General features: G+C 35.9%; 1 protein-coding gene across 1 annotated transcript; it reads right to left on the reverse strand.

Moving 5' to 3' along the window:
- Positions 1 to 691: 691 nt before the first annotated feature.
- LOC111883950 (methyl-CpG-binding domain-containing protein 9) lies at positions 692 to 8,311 on the reverse strand. Its single transcript, XM_023880269.3, has 9 exons — positions 7,943 to 8,311; positions 4,543 to 5,926; positions 3,950 to 4,468; positions 3,549 to 3,851; positions 3,162 to 3,461; positions 2,974 to 3,072; positions 2,473 to 2,901; positions 1,615 to 2,388; positions 692 to 1,518 (listed from the first exon to the last, which is right to left on the reverse strand). Exons 1-9 carry the CDS (start codon positions 8,104 to 8,106, stop codon positions 874 to 876), a joined length of 4,617 nt encoding a protein of 1,538 aa, XP_023736037.1. The 5' UTR covers positions 8,107 to 8,311; the 3' UTR covers positions 692 to 873.
- Positions 8,312 to 8,634: the final 323 nt, after the last annotated feature.

An 8,634-nucleotide genomic window follows, 5' to 3' on the forward strand; every position in this document is an offset into this window, starting at 1 on the left:
CAAGTCTAAAATTAATAATTCTTTTGTACATAACACAATCATCATCTATAAATTGTGTTGTAACTACCATGTAATTGATCCTTTGACACGAAGACGTTCCAAGTATTTGTAGTCAAACGAACCGTGTTTGATGGACTACTTAAATAATCAAATCAACCTTACATTCAATACACTAGTATGTCCAATAAAAGCTCCATTTTAATAAATATAAATGATAGTTCACCTACAACAAACAAATTTAATAAAGTTTTTTTCTCCCTTTTTGAGCATTGGACTGTTCATGATTTATTAAGTTTCCAAACAGACTTTGGAGATTCATGCTTTTGATTTTTCACTATTCTTTAAAACACTAACATGATTATCCCAGTTTTCATTCAACGAATCAACCTATTCAAGGTAATGTGTAAGTGATTTAGATTTGTAAGCGATTTAACCGCATTTGGATACCTAAAACTTGTAAAAAAGCATCATATATGACAATGTCACTCTATAACTTCAATTACAAACTTGTTTTAAGCCCATTTGGATACCTGAAACTTGAATAGTTTCCCAAAGTTGGACTACATTCAAATAGTTCCCAAATATGAAAACTTGTATGGATTAAAAATCACATTCCATACTTGTACCTCTAAAAACCCATATAACAAATTAAAGTAAATAGAAAGATTATGCAAAACTAAAGCCCACAACATTGAAAGTTGAAACTTGTTTTGGTTTCTCTAATTAACCTCTTGATAACAATTAATTAACACCCCTCAGACATAATCAATACGAAAGTAGATTAACACACAACAACAATCAAGGATTAAAGGGTCTTTTGTGCTTCTAGCAGGGGCTTGATAAATGTACAACACTAAAATAACCATTAAATTCTTAATCACTAAAGTTAAAAACATCAAGCTCCTCCTTCCTTGATCTGCTTTTGGGTATAAAATTCTTGATGGGTTCTGACTCATCTAATATTGTCACCATTGTTGAGCTGCTTGACTTCCAGTTGCTCTTCATCTTTGACTTTTTGGGAGTTTCTTCCTTTGACTCAGAATTCCCTGGCATTACTAATTCCATTGTTGGGCTGCTTGACTTCCGGTTGTCCTTCATCTTTGACTTTTTGGGAGTTTCTTCCTTTGACTCAGAATTCATCGGCATTACTAATTCCATTGTTGGGCTTCTTTTCAACTTTGACTTTTTGGGGGTTTCTTCCTTTGACTCGGAATTCCCTGGCATTACTAATTCTATTGTTAAGCTGCCTGACTTTCGGATGCTCTTCAAGTTTGACTTTGTAGGAATTTCCTCCTTTGACTCCAAATTCCCCGGCGTTAGGGATTCCGGCAGGTCCACTGGCGGCAGAGGTGGTGGCTTCTCATAAAATATGGCGGCATCAAGGGCGTAAATTTGTAGGGCAAGAGCCGAAATGGTGGAGATTTTAGCAGCAGCTGAAGGTGATGACCAATACCTCCATTCCTTTCTTAAGTACTCTGTTTTAATCATGTCCTCTAAGATAATAGCTGCTTCAACCATCTGAAAAAAAAGCCAATCATGTTTCAAAGCAACTGTTATAGATAATTTAACGAAAATACTAAAATAAGGGCAAAATGGTAATTTTAACAAACTCGCCTCAGAAATTGATTTAGCTGATTTCAAAAACGCCCGCCAAATTCGTAGCCTGTTGGGGTCTTTTCTTGAAGGTCTAAAAGCTTCATCCGGAAGAGCAGCTTCAATATCCAGTAAAATTATTTTAAGAAATTGAAGAATTTCATAAACTTTCCCAGCTACTGTTGCGATAGACAAGCGGTTATTTCCGATTATACCCCCATCAACTTCAGACGGGTTTTTTCCAATTATACCCTTGGCCTCACACTGATGAGCCGGCTCGTTAGTTGAAAATGTAGAGTGGCATGAAAAACAATGGTGTCGAGTAGGTCCCACTAATTCCAAGCAATCACACCGGAATATTTTCCCAAATTTCTTTTCCAATTCTGCCCTCGCATGAACCGACGACCTCAACTGAAGTGCAACTTGACCAACACTGTGATCATCATCATTTAAATCACTTGATTTGTTCCTTTGCCATTTCTTAATGTTTTCTTTCAGTTGTTTCTCTTTTGCATCATCATCTTCCAGCCATTCAAGCAGAGCCTCAATTTCACCATCTGATTCATAGCAAACCCATGCACAAGAAGAAGAAGAACTTTCACACACTTCACCTACACTGTGTGGGCCGGACATAAATACCCTTTCGGGCCTACCCAAAACCCAATAAAGTCTTCCATCTGAATCCCGGCCCAAAAAGTTTTTTTGAAAATTGCAACAACCATCTGCACTCATGTGATTTTGAATCACAGTTGAACTCAAAGACTCATCACACAAGAACTGTAGAAGGAAAACCCTCTGCAAAAAAATAGCAACAAACTTTTATTTATTTATTTATTTATAAGAAAAAGATTGAAAGTAGAATGTCTAAAATAGACAAACCTCTTTAACACCAAGTTCCCAATACTCCATTGACTCCATGGCATCTGCTAAATCCGCAAGTTCCTCTAAACCAATTCGAGTAAACTCTCTTTGACTTTTCTTCTTTGTGGGCCCATCATGATCATCTTCACGTGACATGGTTTGACTTGTAATGAAAGAAATGCATGGAGGGCAATACCAACTTGCTTTTGGAACCCTTTGAAGAGGGGGATCTAAGCAGTAAGTATGATACTCTGCATCACATCGATCACATAAAAGCAAAATATGGTCATTTTCGTCTTTTCCACATACTCTGCAAATCCCATCTTCCCATGGTGCAATGAATAGTGTGCTTGAAATTGTGTCTATGATCATCATGTTTAGCTCTTTTTTTGTTTCTTCAAACGGATTGTTCCCATAATCCATGGTTTTGCTCACCAATGTAAGTACCTGGATCATGAAAAGGATAAAATATTATCCTATTTTTCTGCATTTAACCCTAAAAAATTCAACTAAACTAACCTCTTGTTTGTATAGTTCTTCAAGCTTTCTTGAAATTGCTTCTATGGAGTCGATGTATTTGGGTTTGTTCCTGTATGTTATTCGTAAGTTTTCCCAAACCTGTCAAAATGTCAGATTTAGCCCACATTTTTCTCCATATGCAAAAAGTTTATGATCAAAATAGCAAAGTAAGGGTAGTTTGGGAATACCTCGCGAACATCCTCGATGAAAGATTGATGGGAATGATCATAGAAGCCTGCATCCAATCTGAGGTCAATTGTTCTAAAATCCAAACGACGTGCAACTGTCACAACATCATCAAATTCATTTGGTTTCATGAAACCAAAAAAAGCTTTGTTTTCATCTTCAGCAGCAACAGCACGTAGCACCATGCGACACCTTTTTATGATCACATCAGATACTGTCCTCACAACTCGGCTTTCTTTGACTTTCTTCTTGGTCAATGGAGTTTCATCTCTCACTTTATCAAGAACCGATACAACAATTTTCTGTTTCAACTCCATTTTTGAAAAACTCACTCAGTTTACAGAAAATAAACAAAAGGGATGAAATTTGTCAGTTTAAAAAGCACGAACCTTTGTGGGTCCCGATGCATTACCCTTGTAGACATCTTTACTTATGGATCTTAACAGCATCTCTTTCGCCCATTCTGGTGGATCTTTTTCTAATGATTTGAAAACACGGTTTCTTATTCTTGCTCCCACGTTTGTAGGTTGTCTTCTTATAGGTTCTAGAACCTTTATCCACTCTGGACATTTGTTGTCAATTCTTTTTGTCTCCCTCACACAGTCATTGACATCAAGATCATTGTCAATGACGAAATCTCCAATTTTACTCTTCACAGAAGAAAATATTTTCTTCGAGGCCTCTGCTAGAATCTGAAAACAACATAAACTCAATCTCAATGGGTAAGAGTTAAAGAAATAATTTACGAAAACACAAACAAACAAGGGGTATATAAGTAATTTCACTCTACCATTGCATCGGCCTCGATTACAGCCATTCCTGTAAGAGAACCACAAAGTGGGCCACCATCACCATTCAAGCAATGGAAAACTTGATCAAACTCACGGTTTGTGAGATCGGGAGCTTCATAATTATCATCCATGGATAACAGAACCAAAATGTATCTCCGGGCTACCTCTGGCCAAGTAATTTCATTAATAGGAAATATACCAGGATTGCCCTTTTTGCTAGAAACTGTCATGTCCATGTTTTTCTTCCTGCCTTTTCTTGACTTGGATTCCATGGCACCAAATGGATCGTATATTGTAACTTTTGATAGTATATCTTCCACTAGCACCTTCAGCATTGTCATATGAAAGTTTGAGAGCATCATGCCTGTATCAGGGGCAATTCTGGAACATGAGGTAACACTATTCTGCATCATGCCTGTATCAACCCATGGATCCAGTAGCTCCTTTTCAAGATTTTGTCTAGAGAGAGGTGCATCTTGTCCAAGAACTTTATGAAACTGCAGGCAGAACTCATAGACCTGAAAAAGAAAAATAACCGGATGAAACTTTCAAGAAATTGAAAATAATAAACCGAAAGCAAATATTCAGTTACCTGTAGAACATCCCCAATTAAATAGGGAGGAAGGTTAGAAGCAATTGTATTGCCAGGTGGGCTGAGTCTTTTACAGGTTTCTGTGAGACTATCTGATATCATTCTCTGTGTATGTAAAACCGAAAAAAATCCACTTCCAACAGTTCGTGCAATCGAATTTTGACATCTGGCATCCAAATATTTATATTCAGAACAAGCACCAACTCCAGGAAGCTGTTGTATGAGTTCTTGTACAAACTCTGCATCCAAACCAAATCTATCCATTTCCAACCATCTCCGTATCACCATACAAGAAACTTCAAGTTGCTCTGTGGTCAAAATCAATTCCGGGATGCGGTCAACAGAACCACTAGTCAAAGTCAAACAACTGAATTTGTCTAACGAATCAATACCATATGAACCATAAAACTGTTGCCTGTTATCGTTATGGTTACAATGAAAGTTCACAACACTCAAATCTTGAAAGGCATGATGGCATGCACAAATTAGGGTTTCCAAAACCATCTTCCATGCAGATGATGTGGATCTCCCTTCAACCATGAATTCACCAATAACATCACCATTGATGAAGCTATTATCAGAAGGTGTATCATCATGAGCTTCTGAACTTGCTATCTCATTCTCATTCTCATTCTCATCTGATTTAGGCTTTTTGTAGATTACTGTTGAAGCATTGGGTAGTGATTGCTTTGAGCATGGATGACGATTTACTCTAAAGATTGGGCCATAATCATCACCTTCTAGAACATTACATACAAAAATGGAGCCTGTAAGCTTATCATGCCACATGGATTTGTAACCAATTGGCCAGATTTGATGAGTGTTGTGGAATGGACGCCTTGGGTTGACTTTTCCAACTGATATAACAAACAAGTCTTCAAATTGAAGTGGAAACGATACTGAATAATCTGATTCATGGTAACCACCATTCTCCATTGGGACAAGTTCAACTGCATTTCCACCATTACTGAGTGACCTTGATCCACCCTCCACTCTGTTATCATTTTTTGTGTCAATGGAATTGGAAGTTGAAAGCAAACCAAGATGATGAGCAACTTGTGGCATGGAATCGTATCTAATTCCATCTGGGGAACAGTAAAAAGGAGAGGTTTTGCAAGTAGTCTCTGAGTATTCAAATTTAACACACCAACCATCTTCCAATACACCTCTGTGTTCAGATATGTAGTCTTTAAGTGCTTTCAAATAAGCTAAATTGTCATTCTGTGTTGCAATATCAAGATTCATGCGCGCAGTCTGTATTGTACTTGTACTGTAGGAAGTGGTTGCACATGGAAATCCATTTGCAACATCTCTAAGACTATGAGTGTTGTTGCAAGAAGTTAAAGTAAAGTTAGTGAAGGGATTGCAATACGTATCCTGCATTCTGGAAACAAAAAGATATGGAAAGTTAATTTTACTAAATGTATAATAATATTATCATCCAAGTTTCTTACCTTGAAGAGTACTAATTAATAAATGTTCAATTTTGATTTTTTTAACATAAACGCTTTCAGATTCACTGCATTCTTTCTATTAGTATTATGCTTGACGAATGTAAGAACAAGTAGCATCCGACTACAAAATTTCACATATGGCATTTATGTCTTATCCAAACATTTGTTTACCCTGCCATGACTTTTTACCTATATGGGTCATGATATGCATGTTTAACTTGCTTCCTCAACTTTATAAGAAGTCCCAAAATAGTCGACTGTGATTGAATGTGCATTCAAAAACAATTTATATATATTGTATTAAATGTTCAAGGTACAAGACAATGATGTCAGCGTTATTAGGATTGTAATAGGAATAAGATAGAACTTTGAAGAATCAAATAGGGAAAGAGTAGATATGTTGTGCATTAAATGTTTGTAGGAGAATATGGTATCTTATCATTGCATGCATATAATATACATGTACACGTAACCAATATATTGAGTTTACTACTTAGAAAACGACCAAGTTCCATACAAGAAAACCTTATAACACACAAAACCCCAATCGACATTTACTAAGTTGTTTCCAATAGATCACCACTATTGCCACATTGCAAACAAGGTATTCCATAATAGTTGTATCATTATCACAATTTTTGAACAAGAAAAGTCACACTTCTTTAATATATATATATATATATATATATATATATATATATATATATATATATATATATATATATATAATATACACACACACACATAACGTGCTTTGTAGCTTGAGATTTGAACACAAAGCTCTAACAAAAAGAATTTTGGTCCGTGGAAACATAATAGTGATTCTTATGGATGAGGGGGTTGATTAGTGAACATTATTACTGTTATCGAATCAAAGACATAAGTAGATTCTTTTGGTTTTGCCTATAGAGGTTAACTAAACCTATGGTTAACCAAAAACTAAGGTTAGCTTCATGGATTCAAAAAATCTACATTTCATCAAACCATGAACAATCCTAATGAGTACACATGATATTACCTATGATTCTATAAGTCGATCATCTGGACAACACAAGGCATCACCACTTTTCCTCAAATTTACTTATAAATCTAAAGACAACAATGGGATTAACATTTAACATAACCCTTTGATAATGTAATTTATATGAATCTTGATGCTCCCTTAGAAGTGTGAGAGGTACAAAACTACAAATCCACTAGCAAGTTGGAGCCTCATTACTTAGATCAGAAATGGACAATCTACCAATCATAGTTAACCCCACATAGTTTATTTACCAGCTTCCTCACAATGCCCAAAGTTATGTACTTCTCAACTTGATGCTTTTAATACATGCAAAGAACGTATAACCCTATTGGACGTGTGTTAGTACACCCTAATATCTGTCATTTCTAGAATAAGAAAATCCATTAGTTTTCACTTCCTATATGAGTAGGGGGATTCAAAAGTTGTTTGTTTCCTAAGATATTTAAAGGTAGATCACAAAACAATAAACATTTATGACCAAATATATATGTTTAGATAGGCAATTGCTAAAGCTTAAATCCAGATTTAGGGAAATGGCACAAAGTTTTTAACCTTACTTATCCTTCAAATTTTGGATCAACTATTTTATCATAAACCTGTTTTTCTTACCACCGTTAACAGATTATAGATCATTCAGACACACATAGAAACCCAGACATTGTTAAAAAAAAAAACTTGAATCGTAGTAACTAGACCGATTAAATTTCCTGAATCACAATTTCACTAGAAAATATTTTTTCATTGTTGGAAAAGCAAGCACACATTGTAGATCATTCTAGAACACAAAGAAAACCATGAAAACCTCAGTAAAAGCAAGCAGCCAAGCAGACATTGTTAAAAATAAATTTGAGTCGTATCACTAAAAAACTACGCATATGCATCCTCCAATTGAAAATTTTAAAAGATGAATGGATGATCATACTTGGGGGCACTGTTTGTGAAGGCTAACTCCGAATTTACCCAAAACCCTGCGTCATCACCTTCAACCTCACGCGGTGGAGAGACATTCATGTCCACAAGCCCTAAATCGCCACCACTAGTAGCGGATACAGTTCGTCGCAACCTCTTCTCTCTGTTGCATTCCATCAAACACTCGGAGCACGTCCACTCCCTTCCCCCTAGTCTCCCCCTAAAACACTCTATTTGAAAATGTTTTGCACACTCACAGCATACCACCACCTACCCTTTCTCCTCACAACATAAGCCACACCGGTGATCCGCCGTAAACCCGTCGCCATTACCACCCTCAGCTTCTTCTCGGGGAGAAGGGAGTGGGGTTTCGTTCAAATCGAGCTCCAACGCCACTGTATGGGCACTGTTTCCGGGTACGGGTGAACTACCCGGATCCGATTCCATTTAAAAAGTAAGATTACTTTACTATATAATTTTTTATTTTTTATTTTTTATTTTTTATTTTTTATTTTTTATTTTAAAAACACTCAAATTAATTCAACTCGACCTTAAATCAATTTTGAATCAAAAGAAAAAATCTTTGATTTTATGAGAGATTTTATTGAAAAATCAAGTGAGGTTTTTTTTAGGAAAAAAAAAATAACTTAGGAACATAAAAAATTTGAAAAATGATTGAATAAATTTAATCATAGAAAAATGATT

This window comes from Lactuca sativa, chromosome 4 (assembly GCF_002870075.4).
Source record: "Lactuca sativa cultivar Salinas chromosome 4, Lsat_Salinas_v11, whole genome shotgun sequence".
NCBI lineage: Eukaryota > Viridiplantae > Streptophyta > Magnoliopsida > Asterales > Asteraceae > Lactuca > Lactuca sativa.

Excerpts from the sequence above, each read along its gene's own strand:
- LOC111883950 (XM_023880269.3), bottom strand. The coding sequence starts at position 8,106 with ATGGAATGCAACAGAGAGAAGAGGTTGCGACGAACTGTATCCGCTACT. Across the intron at positions 3,462-3,548 it reads ATGCATCGGGACCCACAAAG|AAAATTGTTGTATCGGTTCT; the intron begins GTTCGTGCTTTT and ends GAGTTGAAACAG. Across the intron at positions 2,389-2,472 it reads GGGAACTTGGTGTTAAAGAG|AGGGTTTTCCTTCTACAGTT; the intron begins GTTTGTCTATTT and ends ATTTTTTTGCAG.